Source organism: Notolepis coatsorum (genome assembly GCF_963971535.1).
Source record: "Notolepis coatsorum genome assembly, chromosome: 16".
NCBI lineage: Eukaryota > Metazoa > Chordata > Actinopteri > Aulopiformes > Paralepididae > Notolepis > Notolepis coatsorum.
In genome coordinates this window covers 59247537-59274699 of record NC_140180.1, presented here as the reverse complement: position 1 = coordinate 59274699, position 27163 = coordinate 59247537, and the positions used below count along the sequence as shown (strand labels likewise).

General features: G+C 42.0%; 2 protein-coding genes across 2 annotated transcripts in view; both read left to right on the top strand.

The window, feature by feature from the left end:
- Positions 1–777: 777 nt before the first annotated feature.
- On the top strand, positions 778–24114 carry LOC311242308 (cofilin-2-like). The gene is made up of 4 exons (XM_084331252.1): positions 778–908; positions 20518–20828; positions 22612–22688; positions 23191–24114. The coding sequence occupies exons 1-4, from the start codon at positions 906–908 to the stop codon at positions 23301–23303; spliced, it is 504 nt and encodes a 167-aa protein (XP_084187378.1). The 5' UTR covers positions 778–905; the 3' UTR covers positions 23304–24114.
- Positions 793–27163, top strand: part of LOC311242309 (cofilin-2-like) — a 43795-nt gene continuing 17424 nt past the window's right edge. The window contains exon 1 of the mRNA XM_084331253.1: positions 793–908. Within this exon, the coding sequence (XP_084187379.1) occupies positions 906–908 (3 nt within the window). The 5' untranslated portion in view covers positions 793–905. The remainder of the gene's footprint in view (positions 909–27163) is intronic.

Below are 27163 nucleotides of genomic sequence, written 5' to 3'. Positions count from 1 at the left end.
AAGTGAGTTCAACAGAACCCGTGGAGGGTGGGGTGGGTGAGGGAGAACCGACGACGGAGGTAGAGAATTTTCCTCCATCATGAAAACGGGGTTTCTCTCGTCTGCAGAATGTCAGTCAAAATAGAAGTTGTCAAAAAACACATTTTTATCATTCGAAATTAATAAACAGTTAGTGTTGCGCATCATTGGAAGAAACGCCCTATAATAATATGGTAAAAGGCTACTCTTATAATATACCGCCATAATACAGTACTGTGTAAAGGTCTAAAACGCTGTATAAGCCTTGTACGCTTTAGGTAATTAGCCTGGTGTTTTGTGTTATGGTTGTAATTTGACTGGTTATTGGCTAACGTGCCATTCTTCCAGTATAAAATAGGTATGCATTGCCTCTGATTCAGTCAATTTGGTATTTTATCAAGAGTGCAGGTGTAGATTTTTATTATACTAAGAACACACATTCCCATCATGCTCTCTGTTGAATCTCATAGTTGGTGTGTTGGTTTTGGATACCGGAGTTGGCCTTCACCACAGTTAAAATGGGGGGGGGGGATAGCAGCAAATATAAAAACATATACAAAAAAATATCACACAAATACTAGGAGATTAGGAATTGCTCCTAGAAATCGCCTCATATGTTGCTAAATTTGTCAGTAGGCGCATTAAGAAGCAGCCTCAGCACATTATAGTGATGTGGAAGTTGGAGAGTCATGCTGCAGCACCTGGCGGCGGGAGACCCCGGGGTATAAAGAGGGCCGTCGGTCCAGGCTCGCGCTCCATATCTGACCGGGCACGCGCACTTCAGCGCGTTCACGTGGTGTATCAAGTGTGCGCGAGAGTCGAGAGCAACTATTCATCACAGCTCATTCAATTTCGATCCAGACGCCGACCAATACACAACTACAACCATGGTACGTTTACCCTTCTATTCAACCAAATATACATGTGATTGTTCAAGAATGATGCCGGATGGATGTGTAATGTTAAAGTGTCTGTGTACATTAGTTAACCATTTCGACAAATTTAAGAGCAGTTTTTAGCCAGCGGTTAAAAAAAAATTGTATGCCGGGTCGGTGTAACTTAGCGTTCGGTGACTCAGGCTAAAGATGGAGGTGCAGCAGGAATAGCTAGCATCTTTGGTGTTGTGTGTGTGGGGGGGACTGGTTAACAAGCTTACAACTATGAAAATAAAAAAAATATTTCTTAATAGTTCTATAATGTGTTGTGCCGTGCGTGGTAAAGATGAGGAAATGACTGACTGCCCAAAACAACTGGCGCCATTTCCTCTTTCCCCACTTGTCCCCGGCGGGCGAGCCGCTGGAGGAAGGGCCCTGACTCTCATCATGTACCGTCTCCCTCCGTCTCCGTTATGTTGCCTCTCTGATGGAGTCTCTCCAGATACAGTGCAGCGCACAGCAGGTGCACCGTGCAGCTATGTGGCCCCGGGGCCTCTCCTCTCTCTCCCACAGCTACCAGCCCAGCTAACTGTGCTGTGAATCATGTAGACAAGACGTGATGACAGCCACCATCGCTGCTGACGGTTAGCTGCTGGACGGCTGTGATTTCCGTGTTCTTTGTCTGCGCCGCACGGCTACCGACTGTTAGCTCACTGACTGCTTTTCACCGGTAGAAACGCGAGGTGTATTATACGAAATTGACATAGTTAAAATGGATGGATATGAGGTTATTATGGTCGCAGTACACGGAGACGTGAATGAGGAAGTTTACAGACTATATTTGAACAGCGGTTTGCCTTATATAGCGAACTAGCGGCACATGTGCTGAATGCTGCATTCATGACCCCACCCTGAATTTGGTGCAAAGACCATTTTGTGTTGTTGCTCTTGTTATTGGTCGTGGTGGTTCCGCACTCTAGTTACTGTGTTCGTCCAGAGCATCGGTATTATAGTTGTTGGATCGTTTCATTGGTGTATGCCACTTATGTATCCTTATAACTTAGCATTTGGTTAAGGTAGATATAGCTAACTGGCCTTTCGCTTTCCCCCAGTGCCTAGACGTCATGTTGGCACCGCGCTGACGAGATGCATAACTAGGCACACTGTAGTTAATGTAGTCGGTGTTGATGAATGACACCATACGTGTATTTTTACTGTATCGTCATCAATGTAATGGAACGCTGACTGGAACAACGGAACGGCCTCACCAGAAACGGAAGGCGGCATTTTGCTTGTGAATTTATTTAGCATAGTTTCAGTATATTATACGTTTGTCAGTTTATTATCTATGCATGTACCTTCCTGAATTTGAGTCGTATACAATCATATTTGAACCGGTTGTTAACCCACTATCATCAACGTTGAAACTAAAAGGGACATTATTTATCTAAAACATTTTATACAACTTCCTTAAATCTGTGGAACGTTTGTTTTTGTACCTAAAATGTCTCATTTTAATAATTTCTTAATTTCTTTCATCTATTGTTTTTGGTAGGTGTGACACACCCAATTCAGAATGATTTCCTTCACTGCTACCCAACACCCACGAGTAAAAACCTTTGCAAACTGGGCAGTACGTAGGCAGTGTTCCTGGCCCCAAAGCACATTTAATTGATTGATCAAAGCCAATTCACCCTTCTATTACATCACAAACTGCAATAATTCTGAACAGCTTGTTAGAATAATTCAAACCCTGGCAAATGGCGAGGAGTTTGTATCGGTCATTTCCCTCCAGCACCTAAATAACACTTCAGACTGCCAACGCCATACAACAATGTTGAACACTCAAAAAACCATACCCCGTTTTTCATATATTGCATTTCACTGTTGCCTCTATAGGCCATGCACCACTGACAACCAGATGTCAATAATAATAGTTCATTTCTCCTTCCTTCATTTCTCTTTACTGGCAGCATGGAGGCTTAAATGCATGACATTTTCTTAGACAATGTGGCAGGGCTGAGGCTGCCTGGCCCTAACCTATTCATGAAGTCTGTTGGATATTGTTGGCTGCTTATTTGTGTACTTTTCCAGTAATGCACCAATCCAATGAATTACCTTAGTTCTTCTGGCGTCGATAGGCATCAGTCTTGGTGTACAGTAGACACACGTGTGTCGGTGTGTGTGTGTGTATATATATATATATATATATATATATATATATAAAATGGGCATTTTATGTCTATTTATCTTATCGTTAGCTATTATTTGAACCTTGACGTTTGGCAACACTTCCTGGTGTTTTATGGCAGGAAGAAGGGGGTCTGTGTTGGTCAGAATATGCTTCTGAAAGGACCGGGGCCTAAAGGGTAGAATGTAACCTCCACTCTCCTGGGTATTTTTTGTTACAGCTCTTATGTTTTTCTTGTTCTTTTCTTGTTCTTTGTCACAATACAATGCTAATTGTAATAAGTAATTTTGTATGTAATGAGTAATTTATGAGAAATGGAGTGAAATTTTAACTAACATACGGTTTGGGCAATATAGATTGTTTTATTGTCTGGCTGTGTTCATATTGTGGAGATTCTTTTTATGTGGTTAATTTTGATGACTAAATAATGATAACATTGACTCGATTATCTAACATCAGATTTTCCATACCTAAAGCATAGCCTATATTTTGATGTTGTGATATTGGAAACCCTCTGAATGTCGTATATAATTATTTTTGTATTCCATATTGCCCAGCCCTGCATCTTGAGAATACAGTGTAGTCTCTCACACCTAGGCACAACACGCCCAGAGCAAACATGCCAGTGCCTACTTTTTTCTTCTTGCACAATTTCCTTCACAAAGTGGGTCAGTTTCAGGATGCATGTCATCAAATGACACATGAGTAACTATCTCGAATTTAGAGCTTTATTGCTTTTGCTTGTTTGACTGTTGCAACATGTGGCCATCAAGGATGTTGCCCCGCCCCAAGATTTGTTTTTTAATCTAAACTAATACCATCAAGTGTTTTATTTTTATTTTTTTATGAATATTTCCTGCTTTCTTAACCATAATTGTGTCTTGTAAGTGTACCACATCTTGATCACATTCCTGGTCCACATAATTTGTTGTACACTAAGAGAGGCACCTTCCACCTTGGCCTAGACTGAGATGAATCCTGTAGCATAGTGCCCTAAATGAAATCAGAAGACTCAAACTCTTGAGTGAGTTTATTAGCCAGCTTTGAGGCAGGGATGTGACTTGTTTTCATTTCCACAGAAGACTCATTGTCTAGTATGACAGAACCTTGCATTCTAAAGCTTAATTCATGTCCCCACCCTTGCTCTCATGGCCTTTCTACTGCAGAGCTATGTGGCATAACCCATCTCACGTGCTAGGCTTTTACGGCTGGACAACAAGTCTTATGCAACAATGTTTTATACCTGCTGGAGTGCTGGTCTTTGCATTCAGATACTGGGAGACACCTGTTGCCTGACCTTTTTATGAGTCACTAACATTCCTCCATTGCTCCTTTGGCATTGATAAGCAATAGGCCTATAGAATATACCTAGGACCATCTAGACCATTGTTACAGGAGGGCCTAATTGTGCAATTGAGTCGAATCACCTACAGATTTTTGGATGATCGGCGCCGATCCCCACAGATTTTTAGATGGTCCCACTGTTGTTTGATGGTAGGAGATATAGAATTTGTACTCAATAGCTTAACCAACTCAGCCAACTACTACCATTAACGGCTATTCACACCTGCATCTTGCCCATCAATTCTGTTGATCAGCTGCCCCTGTATGGGGCTTTCCTGTTGTCTGATAAGCTGCTAGCACCTCTCCCAATTTCTCTGTCAAGTTTTTTGTTCACTCACTACCTCTGCCCAGTTGAACACGATGGCCACTCATTCTTCCTAGACGAACCATCCATTTTGGACTGAATGTACTTGCGTGCATGGATGGATGCACCAGTCATGGTGTTTTTATCTTGTTGTCACAGACGATGACCCAGTCCAAATTAACCCCTGATGAGAAAAGCCCTTCTCCCCATTTCCCCCCCGAGCCACACTTAAAGCTGCAGTTCACCCGAGAGAAAAAATCCTCCTCCAGAGTTCCATCCAAATTGTTTTGGTGCGATTCACCTAGTTTTTGAGCGATATCTGCCGTTTCTCCAATACAATAAATGTCCCTATTCATTATTATGGGCTGTGTAGTTTGGTAGAACAGTTACTACATGAAACTGCTCACAACAAGGTATGTGAATCATCTCGAAGTAACCATGTCATAAATTCTGAAATGAGACATTGTTTTATAAATGTATTATTTTTGGTGCATTGAGCACCACATTGTATTGGAGCGACGGCAGTTATCTCCAAAGCTAGATGATCTGGATGGATACATAGCACTCCGGTTATGGGGGGAAAATAGGTTATTTTGGGTTAACCCTCCCTTTAGTTTAAGTAATTGTGGTAAAGTAGGTGTAGCTCTGTCTTTGTTTCTATGTCGTTCAAGTTTCAAGTTTCTTTAATAGTTGTCATACAGAAGTACAGAATACTTTTGTACAAAATGCTTCTTACTGTTGCGCTCCAGAGACTGTGCAAGACAAGATAAGTATGAAATAAAAACATAGTAAAATTAGAGTAAAGAAAATGAGGTCACAGTGTTCAGTTTAGACATATGTACAATGTTCGATGCAGAATAGACGTAGTTACCATACAATATACAATACTGTGCAGTGTACTAATATACAATACTATATAGTGCAAGGCAGAAATGGAGAAATGGGACGAGGTGCAATTTAGGTACAATTCACAGTAGGTGTACGAGTTGTAGTGCAAATCCTTTATCAATAAATATAAAGTGTAAGTGTGTTTGTGTGATCTAAAGTGTGGAGAGTGGGTGCTGCAGTGTGTTGTTTGAGTGAGTGAGTGTGTGCGTGTGGGTGTGTGTGCTGTGTGCATTTGATGGTTGTTGCATAGTGATTATTGTTCGTTTAGCGATTATTGTTCGTTTAGCAGCCTGATGGCCTGGGGATAGAAGCTTCTTCTGAGTCTTTCTGTGCTCGCCTTAAGACTCCGGTATCGCTTGCCTGACCGCAGCAGTTCAAAGAGGCAGTTGTTCGGGTGGCTTGAGTCCTTAATAATTCTCTTAGCCTTCCCCTTGCACCGCTTGTTGTAAATGTTCTGGAGGGTGGGAAGCCCCCCTCCAATTGTGCGTTCGGCTGAACGTGTCACTCTTTGTAGTCTGCTACGGTCTTGTGCAGTGCTATTCCCAAACCAGGAGGTGATGTTGCCGGTCAGGATGCTCTCTATTGTACATGAGTAGAAGTTCCTAAGGATCTTCTGACTGACTTGGAACTTCCTTAGGCGCCTTCTGTCCTTTCTATGTCAGTCTTTGTTTCTTTTTCATTCACACTATTTTTTGTGCGTGTATGGATTTTTGTCCCATTTGTACTGTGTTGTTCAATTTCAAATGTGTGGAAGGATTACCATGGAGTGGACCAGGGTTATAGTCTTGAAATTCTTTAGTTTTTATTTAATACAAAAATAATCAGTTTAGATTCCATTCCAGTGAGTTTGCTAGTTTCAGTTTGTATCGTTTAAAAATGTTTTGTTTTTATTAGCTTTTTTGTCGGTGAGATTCACAAAGTTTAGAGGGTATTAACACATTAATTGTCAAACGAGAATTCTCTTTTCTGTGCCCCAACCGTTCAGTGCCATAAACGAAGATTCTCGTTTCTGGGTCGTTTTTTTTTCTTCTCGATTTTAATACCCTATTCAATCTCAGGGTGCTGTGTGTTGGCTGAAAAATGCATAGTGGGAATCCGAAGGTGCAGTACCGGCTGCATCCTACCAGGCGGCGGTATCGAGCTACATATCTAACATTGTATCCTGGGCTGTGGAATGACCCCAGGTCTCGGATTCCATTTTTTGTTCTCGGGGAGGCGCACAGTTCAGCCGGTTACATCGAAGCCTGTCAACTATGCTTGATCCATATGTTATGGTCGTTTATAACGTCGAGCAAATGGGGATTGGATCTACCAGATGGTGATCAAGAAATTGGAATATTCTTTTTGGATTACTTTCGGCCAAAGGTAAGGGCGATTTGACGTAAATTCTAGCTTGATCCTGCAATGCTTTCATAGCAATCGGGCTGGTAACCGTTTGTTCAATGCGAATGCCGTTACTGACGCTCGAATAATCAGAAACGACCCCCCCCCCCCCCTTTCATGCATTCATGATGGAACATAATACAGATAATGTGGATTTGAATCCGGAACAATAGCAGGTTCAGGCGAGGAACGCTAGAGTCTACAATGTAATCGACGTGTAGGACCGCTCTAAAACCATACTTGTATTCACCACGGTATAACACGGGAACGTATGGATGGATTTATTTTTTGCATCTTGACCGGAAGAAACCCAGTGTCAAATGACTATAGTACTGTATCCATAGTTATAATATAGAATATGGTTATAACTAGGGGTGGAACGGTTCACAAAATGGACGGTTCGGTTCGTATCACGGTTTTGGAGTCGGTGTTCGGTTTGATATACGTTATTTTTTTATATATATAAAAAAAAAAGTTTAGTGTTTACAGCCTTAAATAATGTTTGGCACACAAAGACCGAACTGACTGAAAAATATAGGCTACATTTGTCAAAGTATTAACTTAGTGCAAACAAACAATATGCTCAGCCAGCACTAGACTTTCCTTTCTTTAACACTTTGTGTGCCGGGAAACGCTTAAACACGTCATTCCCGGCCATGCTCAAGTTGCCGAAGACGCTTTACAGCGTCTTTGATATCAATATTTCAAAAATCTGGGATCGGATTCATATGTCCCCTCCGCTGGCCTGAGATCCACCAGGAGGACCCACTGAGCTCTCTGGCGGTTCAGGAGCGCCATCTGGTGGCCCATCGGCGCAATCGCTTAACGGGAAGTGCCGTAGAGGTTGTGCTGGACGGCCGTATTAATTCCGGGCACTCGGTACATGTCCCGGGACTCTGGCTCGTCACACTACATAGCGATCGATTGCCAATAACTCGATAAACAACATGATTTGGACGTATATACCATTATACAAGCTGGAGATGGACCGGGTAAATCTACATCCCATAATGATAAAATTTCTACTCTACGATGATCGCCCAACGGCGCGCGGAGACTGGGGTGAGTTTTAGCGTGTAAAGTTACCGTCTTCGATACTAACTGCTATTATCAACATTTGACCCACATTAGATGATTGGTATAACGCTGCCCACGGAATTATAAACGCCCCCTAGCTCATCCGGTCAACATCAGATGACGTGTAGTAACTTCTAGAAGTACGTCTAGTTGGAATTTTTTATATCGCGCTGATTGCCATAAAACTGTATTGCATCATCAATATAATGTATTTGGGGCTATAGATCACGTTCTGGAGAAAGCTGCAGAAAGAGATGAAAACATACTTATACATTAGACCATACTTTACTATGAATATGTGAATGAAAAAGTTTAACGTTGCTACACAATGAACAATACATATAGGACTTTGAATGGGCCCTAATAATGGCAATGTAGCAATAAGGCGCTCCCATAGTCCAGCAGACTGTACACAGAGCAGACTCCGCGGACGTCCGCGCGGACTCTTGAGCTTTGATCTCTGCGGACAGCAGACCCACAGGTGCGACGCTCCTATTTTCTGAGGCGCGGACATCCGCGCCGCTGACTTGGTGTCACACAAAACGCTGCTCGGCGTTTTGGTTGACATCGAACTGCATTTAATGTGACGCCGCGGCGCGAGGAGAGAGATGAGCCCGTGAAGCTCTTCTCTCTCTCTCTCTCTCTCTCTCTCTCTCTCTCTCTCTCTCTCTCTCTCTCTCTCGCTCTCTCTCTCTCTCTCGCTCTCGCTGATAATGTTCCCTCCAGTAGAACAGACAGAATTGTGGGAAATGTAGTAAAACTGGTGCGAGAAATGTAGGAAATAGACCGCGGACGTCCGCTGAGATCTGCTGGACTATGAAAGCTCAAAGAGCCGCGCGGACATCCGCGGAGTCTGCTCTGTGTACAGTCTGCTGGACTATGGGAGCGCCTATAGAATTTAAAAAGTTATAGCCCTGCAAAGAAGGGGACTTTCTCTATAGACAAATAGAGCCGGCAACCTACGGTTGATAATGAATTTAACCCATGGCAGCCAAAGTGTTAATATAAACACAAAAAAACAATGTTTAAATTCCCTGATTGTCAGTTCTTAACACTTTCAGTGCCAGCAGGGGGCGCACGATTTAGTGCTTGCGTGCCACCACCCACTTCAATGATGGCGCTCTCATATTTTGCGAATGCATAAACTACATCTTAAATGATGGCTATGAGTCTAATCTGGCCGTCGCTTATCAATGACTTGTTTGCAGTCAACATTGTCGAAACGGATTGTTTTTAATCGGTTCATTTCTGTTTTATACCATTTTGAAAAACGCTAGTTTTTTGAAGGTTTCAGGAAAATATAAAGATTCTGTGATAATCGCCCTTTACTGGAATATTCTGGATACACAAAAAAACGTTGCAATTTTTCGGCCTATCGTTTTCAAATAAACGTTAGATTATCGATAGTATGTGTACGTATGCACGCTAGAGACTCGTTCTCTTATTTCCTCATCAGCGATCGCGCGCACACACAGACGCATCACACATAGGGCAAACGCTGAGATCTCAGCAAATACAACTCTGATTATCCCAAGACTCGTAAAATAGATTCCTTACCTCAGATCAGATGTTCTCCAAAAAGATCATTCCAATTCCTGATCGCCATTCCAAATATTGATCACGCTTATTGATTGAGTATTGGCTGCTGTAAATATATATTCCAGGCTGATTCCCGTCCTGCGATGACTTCCATGTTGATCAGACTTATTGCCAGCACAAGGAACCTGCTGGCTCCGCCCCGACATATCTACAGATCCCAGGTCTAAGCGACTGACCTGCAGTTACACAGGGATAGACGATAGGGGGCACTGAGCTCCTGTAGGGGCTGCTGTACCAACGGGAGACTCTGTTGATGAAATATGATTTCAGATCGCTAATATAACAATAAAACGATATTTGTCGTCGTGGGCACTCAGTGGGGGGCCTAATAAAACTAGATATGTCGTCCGTGGCACTGAAAGTGTTAATGGAAAGTTCGTTTTCAGCTTGAAATTAAAGTGCAGTATTTGAAATACAATGAAAGGAATATGGCTGGATTTCTTATCAAAGGGAAAAGTGTCGGTTATTTAAAATAAATAAACAAATTAGAAGGCCATCAATATAAATTGCAGCATACATCAAACTAACACACACTGTACTGTTTCAAAACAACACTGCTGTTTATTCTATTTTTAAAATACGTACATTATCTGTCTACATTTATTTAGAGACTAACATTATTTAAATATTGAGTGCAACTGTGGTGGAACTATCTATGGGTTGGCGGGTCCCCACGGACATTTTAGCTCCGGTAACGTTAGGAGGTGATATGGCATGCAGTGGAAAAGCGGCAATAGTCCCGGTTGGAGTTAGTAAACACAGTTGTATGTTAGCCTTCTTGGATGTTGAATAAAAGCCTATCATTGTCTTTAAACACCCGCCTCTCAGACTCCCATTTTCTCCTCTGCTAGCTAGTAGCTACGATAACATTGCATTGACTGTATTAGCTGGCGGGCTACCATAGTTCAACATGCGTTGTACAAACTGCTAACGCTATGGCAAGATGTGTGTAGGCCTATGTAATGTTAATGGCTATGTTTTTAAAGTCGTAATGAAGATTGATTTATATTGTGCTTGCCATTTTTACACAAACTGACTTAGCACCTGGCTGCAGTGCTGCTGCTGCTGCAGCCAGCGCGCACCTCTCCCGGCTCCGCCAAATTAAGTTTTTATTTTTTTTTTGCGCATCATTTGAACCGTACGATACAGACGCCCTGAACCGTGGAGGTCGTACGGTACACGGTTCGAATGCGTATCGTTCCACCCCTAGTTATAGCTCAAGGTGATCGATTACATGGGTCTAATGGTTGGCATGAGGCGATAACTTCCCGGAAGAGGCGTGGCACCCAAAGTGTTGATACAAAAAGTGACTGAAGGTAATTGACTCAATCCCAGTCTCGGTGAGCATTACGGCCCAAACGCGGGATGCAGGCGTAAGGCGGGCGAGCGATCAGCGCTTCACTTTCGCTTCCATGTTAATGGGCGACGCTGTTCACACCGGCCGGTCGGGTGACTCGTGGGCTGGAAGCGTATTTTTCCGCTTCGATTGGAATTTAAGGTGTGCGCTGCGCGCATTTTCACAAATACATTTATAATATCTGCATTATTACCACACGTATAGATGTTTTTCAACCAGCTAATGTGTCTGTATATCTCCCAATACAAATAAACCATACTATACTTTTTCAGGAGTACAGTCTCACTGATTTCATCATTCTATAATTAATTCTAATTAATGAGATAATAACTGGTTATACATGCAAAATGGCCAATCAAACACTGGAACTGGAAATCGTAAAAAAAAAAAATCAAACAGGGACTGACTTCGCATATAGTCAGACTAGGCATTTACAGCTGTTCCGATGTAAATGTGCCTTCCTCCGTGCGCTTCCGCCCGCTCTGAAGTCTGACTTGGTGTGGATGGCTGTTCTTGCACGAAACCCGCGAGTGCCTGCGCGCGCCCCTGGTGCTTTCCCAGCGTTATGCACCAATACTTCCTCACGCTTGCCCTGTTGACAAATCTGACCACATGTACAGACTAAAACTAAAGACGGTATATTTTAGTACAAAAACTGTTTCATAATTTTTTTCCAGTTAAATGTTTTGTGTTTTTCACAGCTAGTTTGTTAAAACGTTGGTTGCCTAGAGAGTTTACCTGCCCAGCAGAAATGGAGCAAGCTAGGGCTGATGGGGGAAGGCGATGGTGGTATTCGTTTTCCGATATGACCCAGGAATCAATTAGCGGGCCCGATCCATAGATCTTGGCCATAATAATGTCATTTATAGGCCTGATATTCTATTCATATTTAAAATAGCAGATTCTGAATAAGCTCAGTGGCAATTTTTCACATCTGGTCAATGTAAGCATGGTGTTATTCACCGTCAAAGATGGGAAAGGGGAAAAAAAGTATTCTCCTTGTCCTTCTTCTTTCATTACAATTTACAATATTTCTGACATTGAAATACATTCCCTGAGGTCCATAGATGTCCCTAGATACCAAGAGCATGCAAATGGACCTTGTAGAAGTGGAGCAATCTTCCATGTACTTTTAGTCAAATCTTCTGAAAATATGGCTAGGGCTTAAGAGGTTAAAGCTGCTGGTGCCCCTGGGAGTCTGCAACACGTGTGCTAAAAGTTATGCAGAGCATGCTCTGTTTCTGCAGGGCAGGTAAACTCACTCTTGCAAATCTCTAAAGTTGCCAACTGCAGTTTTAACTAATGACCTTGGTGTGGACATTAATGACCCCAAGAGAGAACCATGTAGATTTGGGTGATTAAAACACCTTCTCTAGACATTTCTCTTGTGCAATCGAGCACAAACTCTACCTGGTTGGTGGGTGCCAGGGAACGAATGCAATGCACCCGTTTGGAAGCTTTGCGCATGCAATGCACACGCTTTAGCTAGTACCGTTGATCGTTTCACGTTGCAGCAAGGATTTTGTTGGCTGATATCGACATTTGACATGCAACAAGCAGTTTTCGTGGAATTGATCCGGTCCATATTTGCTGTTTTCGTGGACTTGTTCCTGTCCAAATTAGGCAAGGTAAGACAATTGGGGTTATTATGTTAAGGTTAGGGATACAGGTCGCTAGGAATACAGCGCACCTGCATGACTACTGTAATTTTAGTCTATTATTAGTGACCCTTGTTAACATGAGTCTAAAGACGAGTCTGTTCACTCTGCCGCCATCTTGATAATGGGGACTAACTAGACCTGACCCCTATCTCTTTGAAGGAGAGTCATCCATATCTAAGAATACATTTCATTGTTTTTCTGTGTTAGTCTATTCTCACTCGTAAATTGCTGACAACACAGAATGGGTAATCTTGCCAAAAAGGACAAGTTTGTGCTAGAAATTCAGCCACTAGATGTCGCAATACTTTTATTCTACAACTTTCTAAAAGCTCTGTGGATGTGTGTATATATATTTTTAATCATGACTATATAGAAATGTTGTCTATTGCACCTTTTTAATGTGTTGGATTATGTACTGGATTGGTGAATACAATGGTATGGTGTGTCAACCAACGGCCTCATTTCTTCCTCCAAAATCACCCTAATGATTGCTGGTGATTATAATAATAATAATGCAGGACCTCTTTAGAGACCTCTTTAGAGACGTCTTTATTCGGCATGCAACAACATGGGACATGCAACAACATGGGACATGCAATGGGCGGCACATGCACAGGAATACACACACGCATGCATCGTCTTTCTCAGGGTCGCTGATGCGATTGAGCTCTGCGCTTAACCCATGTCGTCGTCGCGCCCCCCCCCCCCCCCCCCCCCCAGGGCAGACGGGGTGTCGGCGAGGTACCGCGCCCAGGGACCAATCCAAGTGCTCCTGCCCGTCTTCGTCAGGGACGCGACGGCGTCGGCGATCTGTTGTGCATGTTTTTCCATTGGGTTTCTTATCGGGGGAACCCTTGCGAGCACGGTGAGAACATGCAAACTCCACACAGAAAGGCCTGGGAGATACCCCACCTGGGTACCTGGCATCGCGGAAACCTGGTCCCCAAGTGGGAATCGAATCCTGGACCTTCTTGCTGTGAGGCGACAGTGTTAACCACTACACCACGTGCTGATTAATTCTTCCCCAATGGAAATCTTAAGTTAAAAGCTGCATATATCTTAAATTATGGTGCTCCTGAATTCTCTTATTGCTTATGTCCATTCATAATATTCCCATGACATGTTTTACCATACAATATGGCACAATGCCACACCTCATTGGTTTTGACAAATTTATTGATTATCACTAGGACTGTGAATAACTTCAACTTTTCATGGTTTTGTTAGTTGGTGGGTGGTCTGGACGAATAACCCAATATTCTCCTACATTCACAAACTTGAAAGGCTAGAATAGAAGACTGGTTAAAATGGAAAATAATTCCCACTGACATCTGGCACTCTTCCAAGTAACATGTGCTCATCATGCTAGGCTAATTTGACTAGCTAGGTCCGTTGTCCTCACTTGTTGCAACAGATCATTTGAGTCAGCCTTTTGTACATGGTGCCACAGTAGGACAACTTTGGTCCACATATCCCACACTAGACTTGAGTAAAATTAAATATTAAAAGTAGGGGGAACTACTTTGCATTAATCGAGGCAGGCACGAAGCCACCTGTTGATAATGGCAAAAGCATTCCACCCACTGAGACTGGGCTACCCCCTTATTTAGGTATCTGATACTTTTTCACTTGGCGTCCCTGTATCGATAAAGTATCGCGATACTACTACGTATCGACATTTTCCCCCACCACTACTTCTTAGTGAAGATTGATTTATATGAAAACGATTTATGTATAATTTAGCTAGCTCGCCGACGTTACTGTGATTAACTCATTCAGAGCCATGACCAAATTAGGGCTTGTAGGCCAGCGCTTTAATCAATGGGAGGACGGGGATATTTGTGAACACTTAAACTATATCTTAAATTATGGGTCTAATACACCCGTCGCTTATCAATTACTTGCTTGCAGTAAACATGCACGAAACGGATTGTTTTTTCATCTGTACATTTCCGTTTTATACCGTTTTGAATAAGACTATAGTTTTGGAGATTTCTAGTAATTCCAGAGAGACACTATAGCCCTTTAGTGGAATACACAACGTGTAATTTTTCTGCTGATTTATGAATAGTTTTCAAATAAACGCTAGATTATCGATAGTATGTGTCCTCATGTACGAAGAGAAGCGGGGTCTGAAAAATCGCTTCTCCGTACTTTGGTCGGCGCGAACCTCACACACGCGCTCCGATGGCGGAGAAAGGAACATCTGATTGCCCCAAGATTCGTAACATAAAGGCCTTACCTCACATCTGATGTCATGCAAAAATATTAATCCAATTCCTGATCGCCATTCCAAATATCGATCGCGTCCATTGATCCAACGTTAGTCCAAAACACATAATCCACGATGCTCCCAGTCCCCCCAGTCAATGCAATGGTATCCAGCTGCATGCCCGAGAAGTAAAACCTGGACCGGACTTATTTTTTTGATGCAGTCCCAGCCATCCAATCCAATGATGTGCAATACCAAATACAGACGATAGGCGGCTGTATTTGCCCATTGCGAGCTCAGACCCATTCCCAATGATAACGTCAGGCTGGATAGATGAAAAATGAATGGATATCGCTAATAAAAGAAATAACGATTAAAACACGACTATACTCGTGATTGGCACTCAAGCGATGGCGAGTTAACCCGACTATACTCGTGGTTGGCACTGAATGGGTTAAAGCAAACTTAAAAAGAGAAATTATAATAAATGTATTAGTTTTTTTTCAGGAGCGGTGGGGGGTCCCGTTGGCGATGGTGGGGGGAAACACTGCTGTTACACTGCTGAAGGTCATGCTGGGTACAGCTCGCTTGCTAGCCAGGTAGCATAACAGTTTTAACAGCTGGGAGAATGGAAAAGAAAGGTGAAGAGAGACCGGAGGTGTTGCATTGTAGCAGTTTTGAGTTACGTGGTTCCAGAGATGGGTCAGGACACTTGAGTTGAGGCAAGGGATGCTTTGTTTTGGATGTTTGGCCCTGATACAATTTACAGTGAATTACGCTATTAAACTGAATACAAGCGGGCTTCCTATTCTATATACAATTGTTGCAAATTTGTATACATTTCTGTAGTTATGCAAGATCATTTGTAGTGTGTGCTTTGTGCTCTATTATCATTAGGCCATCTGCTGTGCTAATGTTGGCCACTGGTAGCTTCCTAATTCTATCTTTAATAAATGCTCCGAATGCAAAGCGAAGATGTTTGGGGTGTGGTATTTACTTCACTACCATCATTTCTCTTGGATCGCTATGAGCAGATGACTCATCTCAAACCCCTCTTTTCTTGATCCTCCAATCACAACGTCCCTTGGACAAAGGTCTATTCACATCCATATATTTCAAGTCATGAGAACTACACTTCCACATATGTACCCTTTGCATTAAAGTCGACTAATATGATTCCAGTTACAATACTGTAATTTGATAAAAAGATCAAATGGATTTTCTGTACCATGGGGCCCCTCTTCCAAGTTTCTTGAATTCATGAGTTTCCCTTAGGGCTGGGCGATATGGCCAAAAACATTATCGTGATAAAATAATAAAATTATTTTCATATAACTCGATATCGATAATTATCTTCGATATACATTTCTGTCAAGTTTAATTAACTTCTTATGGCCGGCGCCGACGGGCTATTCATAGACTCACTTGTTTTGCTGCGATAGAACCAACAAAGTCGAAGACGTCGTTACGAGGCGAGTTGGAGCCGTCGCGTGTCGAGCCAACCCTTTGAGAAGCGTTGTGGTCCCGGCTTGAATTCTCCATGAATGTGTCCAAGTCCATAATCCATATAAATCCATTTTGTTATATCCAACACAGTCTGAATTAATGTTTCTTGTTATTATGCCACGTGATTTCAAACCACCAAAACAACTGAATGTCTCGAGTTGATGTCGTCATCAGTCCGCGCACATTCTTCTACGCAGTAATCATGGCCCAGCATGTAATCTAACTACGTAGTGCACAATGAATCATGATCAAAATAGAAATAACTGGCGCCCCAGTGGCAAACCACATAACACGCTGAGTCGCGGCACGGCCGACCCGGGTTCGATTCCTGGATCGTTATTTGCCGAATGCCCCCCCCCCCCCCCCCCCCCCCTCTGTCTCCCGTTCCTCCTCTCTCTCTCTCTACTGGACTGCCCAGTAGTAAAAAGCGATGAACGCTAAAAGAAAAATAGAAATAACTTCTCTTAAACCACTTCGTGATTCTGCCTAGAGCCAAGACTCGTGGTGCGCGTTCGCTCGCATTTGATAACTTCCTTGTTTCACGTCAACTCTAGCTGTAGGGGAGGGGCTGAGCCCAATACCCCCACCTTAAATTTTAGAAGCTATGACTGGCAGCTCTTCAGCCATGTGATCACTCCTCTGCCTAGTCGTGCTGTTTCTATGTGCAATGAGAACTCTGCTTGCAATGGGTCTAACATGCTGATGCTTTACATCCTCACGATGCTTGTATGCCCACATCACCTTAAAAACCTTAACTAACGTTAGCTGCTAACTAATCTAACCCTGCAAACCCTTTTTGCAGAGTTCAAATAGTGTGGGGGGGGGGGGGGGGGGCACGTTCCATGATTTTGAAGTAGCGTTACACTATAAAAACGACTGGATAGTTTATAATAAATCACTTCATTAGCAAAAATATTGTAAAATCATTAATTCTGCTATATGCTATTCTGTGTATACATTTACTATAGGCTACTCATTTTTTATTAGCTTTAACCTCTTAACAGGCACCCAGAAAAGTGGCAACTTTTGTACTTAAGGACTGCATACTTTTTGAAAGTATCTTTATACTTATAGCACATGCACAAGCCTGGTCCTTTTTTTTATCCACTTTTTTTCTCCTATTCTCCCATCCCAATTTCGTATCGCCAATTCTCCCCTCCCCTGTCTTGAACATTGCTAAGACTATGCCTCCCACTGGTCTGCTGTAGTGAGGATGGAAGCCTTGCATCACGTGTCCCCTCCGGTACACGAGGAGGCAGCCTGTCATCTTTTCACCAGACAGCGCAGACTCTCAGTGGCGAGGAGTAACGCGTGGGAGCCTCACGCTGCCCCCGATACTTCCTGTCTCTGCTGTGTACAGGCGTCACCCAACCAACCTGTAGGAGTCGCTGTCCACAACGTCCAATCCCCACCCATCGACTTTCCACCCGCTACATCTGCCAATTGAGATAGTATGACAACTGGCCCAAGCTGCAGGCAATGCCGACTCGGGGAGTCGAGACCAGAGTCTCTTGCATTGGTGATGAGCGCAATCTCTGCTACGCCACCCAGTCGCCCAAGCCTGGTCTCCTTTGAAAGAACATTCTGAAATGGAGTAACATAGGGCTGAACTTGAGTTGTACTTGTAATTATGTACTCATGTTTTTCAGTAGTTGCAATATCCCAAACAATTATACCCATAAGCTGGAAAACACCATGGGTACATAGCCTGAAGTCTTATGCAGTACAGGTCCAAATCTCATAAAAATCCATTTAGAAATGGGTGATTTAGAGCGATTCTGGTAAACTGTACAAAAGTTCTCCAGTAATCCATTTCCACATTGACAGCAATGCATTTTGTGTATTTTTCACTTCCTGTTTTCGCTTGTAGATTTTCACCTAGATCCCTGATTCGCACAACCCCTTGTGGGGTATCATTGGAAAGCTACTCATGGGCTACAACCCTGTCCAATAATATTTGTGTCCAATAATATTTAATTGACAGTTCCAGAGCCTCAGGAGTCGGCGTGGTAATCTGACTCGCGTGTACACACCTGACATATCGGAATGTAACTCGAGAACCGCTGAACGGATTTTGTCGAGTGAGGTGGCATTAGAACGGCAACAAATAAGGCTTAATTCTTATATATAAAAAAAATGCAGACCCAAGCCTAGGGGTGGGCAATATGGCGATATTAAATAAATATCGGGTACAATTAATTAATGATACACTTTTTAAATGTGTCGTGGACATCGTGATGTTTTGCACAAAACTTCACGTCAGTTTCTAAGCCGCCGCGGCTGAGATGACACTTACTTTAGCGCAGCACTTTCCTCTCTCCCTCACAGACACACACTCGCCCAATGTACATGCACATACACGCACACACGCCTAGCGAGGTGGTAACTAAGTTAGCCGTTAACTAAGCTAACTAACGTTAGGCGCTAACCCTGGAAACGCTCACAGGGGAGTGATCCACGACACCAGTTCCATTCGTGAGAAATGCGGGGGGGCGGGGGTTATATTGACTAGGCTTGACAACAGAGGTTTATATAATCATATTGGTGTGACTGTATCCATCAAAGGGTTAAATCAAGCATTTTGCATTTTTAAGTGCTTTAAAGTTTAGAGGAAATATCAAAATATCACAATTTGTATCGTGATGGAGCGAAACATATCGTGATATCATTTAGAAGCCATATCGCCCAGCCCTACCCGAGCCGCCATGCACTCTCAAAGTGGCGTGTCGCGCCGGTGGGCAAATCGTACTAAAGAGGGCCCGGGACGTTGCATGCTATGTGGTTAATCCCGAGCCATATTTTCAGAAAATTCAGGGGGGGGAAAGGAAAATATGAGAAATAGCGTGGACAGATTAATTTGCTTTCACGACTAACGATGCAGGCTTACCTGTATGCGAACAACGAAAAATTTACTTTTTATTTGATAGATTTTCCACAAATAAGGGAAGGACTCTAATAGGGCTGCATAGTTCAGGGTTTTATTTCAAAGTAGGTCTACACAGCCAGTCTTTTTTTCTCCATAAGAGTTTTTTTTTTAAGTTTACTACTTTTTATTTTATAAATGTTCCACAAATAAGGGAAGGACTCAAATATACCTGAATAGTTCAGAGTTTTATTTCAATGTCGGTCTACAGACACCAGTGTTTTGTCTCCTCTTCTGTGTTTTTATTTAAAAATAAGTCTACACAGCCAGTCTTTTTTTCTCCATAAGAGTTTGAGGTTTTCCTTTGTTATAACGGGTAAAAACGGCAATAAAAAGTTGTTTCTTTATAATCCCCATTAATGCAACAAACTGTGCTATAAGTATAAAGTATAATAAATCGCAAATTACTTTGGGTATGCAATTGTCAGGCGTTTTATGCTAAATGTGGGGTTTGCTTGGGGATATATAAAACGTTATACACTTATCTTCATTTTAAGGGTAAATAGGTTGTGCGGCTCCCTGAGCATTTTATTTTGTGGGAGGAGGGAAAAGTGGCTCTTTTGATAGTAAAGGTTGCTGACCCCTGACCTAAGGGAACTGATGCCACTTCCTGACATCTCCGGTATCCATTCTAGACCAGTGGTTCCCAAAGTATAAATCAATGAGATTGGGGAATTCCGATAATGCTTCATACTCGCCGATTGCGAAAACCGATCGATGGCGCGCGTGAAAAACATAACCGAAACAACTCTCAGCGGAGTTCAAATTAATTGAATTCAGCTCGATTATTATTGCTATCGGCAGTGTATCGGCGATCCGTATATAGACGATTGGTATCGGTGGCAAAAAACATGACCGGGCCATCCCTAGTTTGAGGGCAGTGGGCTAAAGAATGCAACTGAATAGTGATAATTTAGGAATGTAATTATCGGCAAATAATAAAAGCTTTCTTCTTGCGTGCAAGTTTCAATGAAATTAAAGCTATGGAGTCGCTAAATTGTATTTAAAGTTTTTTTACTTAAATGTGAACGGATTTAGTAAATGTTCATTTCTATAGGTTAAACCAGTGGACTGTTATGTTTTGATTTACAAGCTAACCGATGCCTCACTCTGCAGGCCTCCACAGTAGACTTTTTATTATGTTTGCTTACAAGCTAACTGATCTCTCTCACTCTGCAGGCTTCCGGTGTGACAGTAGCAGAAGATGTGCTTTTAGTCTTCAACGACATGAAGGTGCGCAAGGCCCAGGTAAACGAGGATGAGAAGAGGAGGAGGAAGAAGGCCGTTATGTTCTGCATGAGTGACGACAAGAGGAAGATTATTATCGAGGAGGGAAAAGAGATCCTCCAGGGTGAAGTGGGCACCACCATTGAAGACCCCTACAGGCACTTCGTACAAATGCTCCCCAGTGAGGACTGCCGTTATGCCCTCTATGACGCCTCCTTTGAGACCAAGGAAACTAAGAAGGAGGAGCTAGTCTTCATCTTATGGTGAGGACGGGCTTCCTGGCACTAAAGACCAGGGATGTGTTTTTGGCCCATTTTTGTTGACAAGTTTGTGGTTCTGATTTCTGAACAATTAATCAAATGATTGTCGGGGAGATTACTAGGGGTGGGAATCACCAGTTTCATCATGATACGATACGATATCGATTCTTTGGACAACGATACGATATTTGCCGATATCACAAAGTCTCTCACGATACAATACGATACGATTAGATTCAGGTGCCTGCGATCGATATGAGATGATATCATATGCCCATTTAACACAATCAGTTATGAGACTCGCCACAGGATTTTCAAAATAAGAGAATCGATCTTATTACATCGCATCGATCCGATTCGATCGTTGATAATTACATCGATGTATCGATCTGGATCGATGTATTGTCCCACCCCTAGAGATTACAGAAGTACCGTAATCATAATGGCCTAAAACTTAAAATAGCCATAATTTCTGCATATTGTAATTGACTTTTGTGGCTGAATTATAGTCCTAACCTCTTTAGCCCGTGCGGTCCGCTGGATCATGTACACATGATCTCAAGAAGGTGCTGAAACAGCTCAGTGGCAGTTTTTCATGTCTGGTCATTTTTACCATGGTGTTATTCACTGTCAAAGATGCAAAGAAAAATCATTTATATTCTCCTTTGGTTCATCACAATTTACTCAAGCCTAGTAACGGACACAATATTTCTGACACTGGGAATACATTCCATGAGATCCATAGATGTCCCTAGATACCAAGAACATGCAAATGGACCTTGTAGAAGTGGAGCAATCTTCCATTTACTTGGGTATATATTTTTAGGCGGATTTTCAGAAGCTAGGGCTTAACAGCTTAAGCTTTTCAAACTATTTCAAAAAGCATAACTATAGCATAATTGATCAGTTAACATAATCAATCACTCAACCCATTCTGATAAATATCTTTCATGGAGCTCAGAGGCAAAATTGTGATGCTAGAGCAAAGATGGCTGAGGATGCCATAGATGCCAAGCATGTCGTCATAGCTTACAGGGAAAGGCATTCATTGTCTGGTGCGTGTGTTCCAATGTTACCCATGGTACCCATTATATTTTGTGAACTTCCTATTGCTACTGCCCTGTCCGTGTGTTGCTGTTCGTGTCGCGAGGGTGCTTGTGTTCTCAACAAAGTTGCTGTGACGTCACTTAGGTTTCTCCAGGAGTCCACAGAGCAATGCGCATGGAGCATTGTTCTTCTGCGGCCAGAGGCTGCTAGCTGTAATATGGATGTCTTCTAGCCACTACCATCCTAACCAACTAACGTTTGCGCAGCCTAGCTAGCTAGCAACAGCCCAGTGGCAGTCCTTACATCCACTTATTTCTTTTTGGCAGCTTTCAGCTGCTCGATACACGATTTGTATGTTTCCCTTGGGTTCTTGTATGAATATGAGTAGTCTGTGTTCAATGGTTTTGCCAAAGACGGGAGGATAGTGGCTAGAAGGCATCTGCGTTAGTCTGCGCGTTTCATTATGAACTCTTCCAAAAACCTAGGTGACATCTTTGCAGCTTTATGAATGCTGTTTTGTGTGCATAACGTTGCATGCACATGTTTACCGGTGGAGAAACGTGTTCTGCAATTTAATTGGTCCCCCGGGCAACAGTTGCACTAACGAGAGTTTGCTTACTTGTGCGTCAAGGTTGGGCCCCATGAACGATGTTCTGACTCGTACATACTCAAAACTGTAATGATCAAGAATACATTGACTGTGGTTTGTATTCTGAAATGTGGCTCTTTTTTTTCATAGGGCCCCCGATGCTGCCCCTTTGAAGAGCAAGATGCTCTACGCCAGCTCAAAAGATGCAATCAAGAAGAAGTTCACAGGTGATATGCAGCTCCAGAGTTTTGCATTGATTGGCATTTGATTTTAGTCTTAAAAAGTAAATTTCGTAAATCAGAAGGCCTTAGTCTTATTTGTATTGGATTAGGATTACTTCTATGTTTTGATGACTTCTGTTTCACACTTAAATTATGTTTGGGGGAAATGTCTGCGCGCTGCAAGTACATAATAGCCCCCCCCCCCTTTTTTATAGAACATCTCTATAATACCTTTTTTGCGAGTATAGCCATGAAATGGGTGTTCAATTCTATTCAAAGTGGTATTAAAAAGTCTTAAATCGAATTTGCTGGGATCTACTGGAACCCTGGTGATAGTCATCTGGTATTTGACGATGTAACGGTCACCTATTGTTTGCCTACTAAGATCTGCAATGGAATACTATGAATATGACAGGTGACATTAGTAGCACGTTCCCAATTACTTTGTTTCTCCACAAGCTCTGATATTCTCAGGAGGATTCATTTATTTTTCTTCTTAAAATTTCAGGCATCAAGCATGAATGGCAGGTGAACAGTTTGGACGAAATCATAGATCGGAAGACCCTAGCTGAAAAGCTGGGAGGCGTGTCGGTGATCAGCCTTGAAGGCAAACCCCTCTAACTGAAGCCATTGCTCCAGGCTTCACCGGAGGCCTGCCAGACACATCTGATGCGATTAGCTGTTCATTCCAGTATGGTGTGAAGGAGGGACAAAGATGGGACCACGATCATTATGGGACTTGGGGGTGGAATATTGTGGGTGGGAGTGGGTGAAGTGACAGTTGGGAAAACAATTAAATAAAATCCACAACTACAAACTGTCATTCCAGTTCATGCAACATAATGTTAAGAACATACAAAAGAGAAAAATAATTAATGAAGGATGATTTATAAACTAAATACACTTAATGTAAATGTTTGTGGACAGGGGCTTTGCTCTAGCTGGGTTCCATTTGAGCGACTGCAGAGAAGGGACAACTTTTCCAAAATTCCAATTATTTGATTCCTGACAATTATTTTTGTTCAAACTACCTTTTTTGTTTTGCCAAACTTCTAGTTAAGTTCTTAAGTAAGAATGTGTAGTCGAGACTAGGTGTAGTACAAACCTATTTACTCTTGATTGCACAAGATGTATCGCAACCTTCTTTGGGGGAACACGGTTGAATGTTTGTTAATGTTCTTGTTCTTTTTCTGCAAATTCCAAAACTTCCATTTAATTTCCTGTTCTCTAGTATAAAAACATGGCATTGATGTAGTAAAACAAATGCATTCCTTTTACTTGTGAAAACCAGGATCCAATGGGCTTAGAAGTCTAGATGGTGTTCTGAAGGTCGGATGGGGAGCGATGTGTTTGAACGGCCTGTTCAGCGCTTAGATTGAATGGTGGATGTTTTGTATCGTCTCCTGATCTCTAATAAAAGGCACTAAACTACTGACTTCGTACCTCTTCTTCCCATAATTTCGCACTGTATTGACCCATTTCCATTTTGAAAGTTCATGCAAACTACTTGGTTATGCTGCATTCAATTCATGTCTGAGGTCGGAAGCTCCGAAAACTGGAATAAAACTGCTGTGCATGTAAAAAAAAAAAAAACTGGAGAATCATGACATGTGTGGCTGGTTTGTGAATGCAATGTTATGCTTAGAAACTTATATTAGGCTACCACACTGGTATTGGCGAGAATCTAGCTTCGATCTATTAAAACGATGTTCAGTGTATGCCGCCATATTGAAATTACATCCGATAATTGTCTCGGAAAAGTAAAGTTGAGAGACTTCAATCAAATGCACCATAGCCTTCTATTCATGACTTTTCCTCTTTCCTTATTGTAAACGTGTTTAATATCCAGAGGTAAAAAGACTGCAGAAACTATTTACATTTTACAAAGTCAGATTTTGTGTTTCAGTATATTCACCAGCTTTTTAATTTATTAAATTGTGCTATATTAAAGTGGAAAACAATTCAATTGTATGGTTTTCTGGCAATCTTTTTCTCAATAGTTGATGGGGTATGATGCACAGCATGTTTTCAGTATTTTCTTGACTAAAATATAATCATCATTTTAGATAATTGGCTACATATCCAAAACCTTGTATAAATTCAGTGACAAGTTTGGACCTCCACAGTACCCAATTTATTCTCAATATTCATTGCCATTGCTCATTTCAGACTAAAATAAAATGGGTTAGATCGGGCATCCTTGTCTAATACCTCAACCTGTGTTACATCTTTGAGAGGTGCTATATGAGATGGCTTCACTGAGCTGGTGTATCCAATATCGTACGCATTGCTTTTATAAAAAGATATTGCCTAAAAACTAGGGATGTCCGATATTATCGGTCGGCTGATATTGGCATTAAAATATAATATCGGAAAATATCGGTATTGTTTTCAAACGTTTTTTTTTTTTTTTTTTACATTTATTTAAGCTTTATTTACCCAGGCAAGAAAGTAAGAACACATTCTTATTTTATTTATTGTCAAAAGTATGCATAATGTTGTGTTAATTCCACAACAAGAGATATGTAATGTTAATTACCTGAAATTATTAAGTTTTTTTGGGGGGGGGGGAAACCCTGCATATATCGGTATCTGTTGATATCGGTATCGGAAATTAAGAGTTGGACTATCGGTATCGGTAAAAAAGCCAATATCGAACATCCCTACTAAAAACTTTAATGCCTTGTACAAATCGATAAACAAAACTATCATGGATGAGGTAACTTATCAAATCTAGTACTAATCTAACATTACTGATGTCGCCTGCATGAATCCAGATTGTTCATCAATTATCTTGCATAGCTCCTGATTCAGTATTTTTTTGCAAAGATAGTGCAAATATTCTGCCACAATTATTTAATAAGCTAATTGGTCTCCAATTTTCTGAATATAATTTATTTATTGGGTTTTGGAATAAGTAATTACTCCTTCTTTCAATGAGGATGGGAGTGGCATCACTGAACCTTTTTTGGTGGGGTTCAAGTTATTTTACCTCCTAAAAATATTTTTTCCCAAAACAAAACATCTTAGCCCCAATATTTGGGGGGGAGACTGTTGCTCAGGAGGCAGATTGGTCATCTGGTGATCAGAAGGTTCCAGCTTAAATTCCCACTCCTCCCGGGCAGTGTGTCAGAAGTGTCCTTGAGCAAGACACTTAACCCCTAATTGCTCCCGATGAGCAGGTTGGCACCTTGCATGGTTGCTTCTGGTGTCGGTGTGTGAGTGAATGAGGAATAATAAAGCACTTTGGATAAAAGCGCTATATAAATGCACCATTTAGCCAGTTTTCACAGGCACTGGTATTCTCACATTTTAAGATAGTGGTATATAAAACTAGACAACCTAAGGAATTCATAGGTACCAAATACATCATACTAGCTCATGCTCCAAATTTAGGCTACATTTTGGTGAGGGTAGAAATTGCAGGGCCATTTTAAAAATCCTGGGCAGTTGTCGGGCAAAACAATCCAGTTTTTGCATGTAATACAAATGTATTATTTTTGCCTATTACATTTCTTTTGTATTTACATTTAGTCATTTAGCTGACCCTTTTATCCAAAACGACTTACAAGTTCTGTACGACAAGTCATCAGGAAGGGTACAACTCTATCAGCTGAGTAACAATGTTCATCAAAGTGTTGCGTGTTACAGTGTAGGTTCGTTTATTAGGACAAGTGCATGACAGTAAGGTTAGTTAGGGTTATTTTTTTTTTTATTTATTTTTTTATTATTTCAGATAATGGTTGAAGAAGTGCGTCTTTAGTCGACGGCGAAAGATTGGACGGGATTCGGCTGTCCTAACTGGGGTGGGTAGTTCATTCCACCATTGTGGGGCAAGGACTGAGAATAGGTGGCTTCTCTTTGATGACCCTCCCGGAGCTTGGATAGGAGTAGGTCTGAGGCGGCCAGAAGATGCAGAGCGTAGGGGTCTTGAGGGTGTGTAGTTAGAGACCAGACCATTGACCGGAGGTAGGCGGGAGCGGTTCCCTTTGCCGCACGGTATGCTAGGTCGAGGGCCTTGAAGCGGATACGTGCAGCAATGGGGAGCCAGTGCAGGTCCCTAAGAAGTGGGGTGACATGGGCCGACTTCGGTAGGTTTGAGATCAGGTGGTTTTTGCATATTTCTGCATACTGTGGTCCCTAAACAGGTATTTGGTATGTCTAGGGGGGACTCTTGTGGATCCTATGAGCCCAACTGTATTCATGTGATGATGTTAGTTACCATAGTAGCCATATATATATATTTTCTTTTTTTAACTTGACCCCACTGTATAAAGCAGGGCTGGACTGGGACAAAAAAATCGGCCCTGGCATTTTTGGCCCAGACCGGCCCACCACAATCAGTCGGACACCACCCACCAGTACACCATCCTTGCAGTCCCCTTAAATATGCGTACCTACTATACTATTTCCCCAAACCACTACAAAGCTGGATAGTAAGTGCCATGGACAAGTGGACCAGTGTACTTACTCGCTATTGG

What these genes read in the sequence shown, in the direction of transcription:
- LOC311242308 (XM_084331252.1), top strand. An exon ending in GAGCTAGTCTTCATCTTATG is followed by an intron (nt 20,829 to 22,611) that starts GTGAGGACGGGC and finishes TTTTTTTCATAG; the next exon opens with GGCCCCCGATGCTGCCCCTT. An exon ending in AATCAAGAAGAAGTTCACAG is followed by an intron (nt 22,689 to 23,190) that starts GTGATATGCAGC and finishes TTAAAATTTCAG; the next exon opens with GCATCAAGCATGAATGGCAG.